Source organism: Eimeria necatrix, genomic scaffold, assembly GCF_000499385.1.
Source record: "Eimeria necatrix Houghton genomic scaffold, Enh_scaff491, whole genome shotgun sequence".
Taxonomy (NCBI): Eukaryota; Apicomplexa; class Conoidasida; order Eucoccidiorida; family Eimeriidae; genus Eimeria; species Eimeria necatrix.
Window position 1 is genome coordinate 2282 of NW_013654371.1, and position 219 is coordinate 2500.

Below are 219 nucleotides of genomic sequence, written 5' to 3' on the forward strand. Positions count from 1 at the left end.
AATTTGAGATTAAAAACGGAGAAAAGAGAAAAAAAGGATTACAGAAACGCTTTTTTCTATGTAAGCAGCAGCTGCTGCAGCAGCAAAGTGAAAATAAAAAATGAAAATAAAATGGAAATAAATTTAAGCTAAGATGGAGTATTTATTTCATCTATTTTAATCACCTTATTTATTTTATTTTATTTTATTTTATTTCATTATTTTATTTATTTATTTTAT

At 21.9% G+C, this 219-nt stretch overlaps 1 protein-coding gene across 1 annotated transcript in view; it reads right to left on the minus strand.

Annotated features, from left to right (window-relative positions):
* Positions 1-210: 210 nt before the first annotated feature.
* ENH_00058040 (DAHP synthetase, putative) overlaps positions 211-219 on the minus strand; it is a gene marked incomplete at both ends in the record, with an annotated part of 4165 nt that continues 4156 nt past the window's right edge. The window contains one exon of the mRNA XM_013581788.1: positions 211-219. This exon is cut by the window's right edge and continues 173 nt beyond it. Within this exon, the coding sequence (XP_013437242.1) occupies positions 211-219 (9 nt within the window).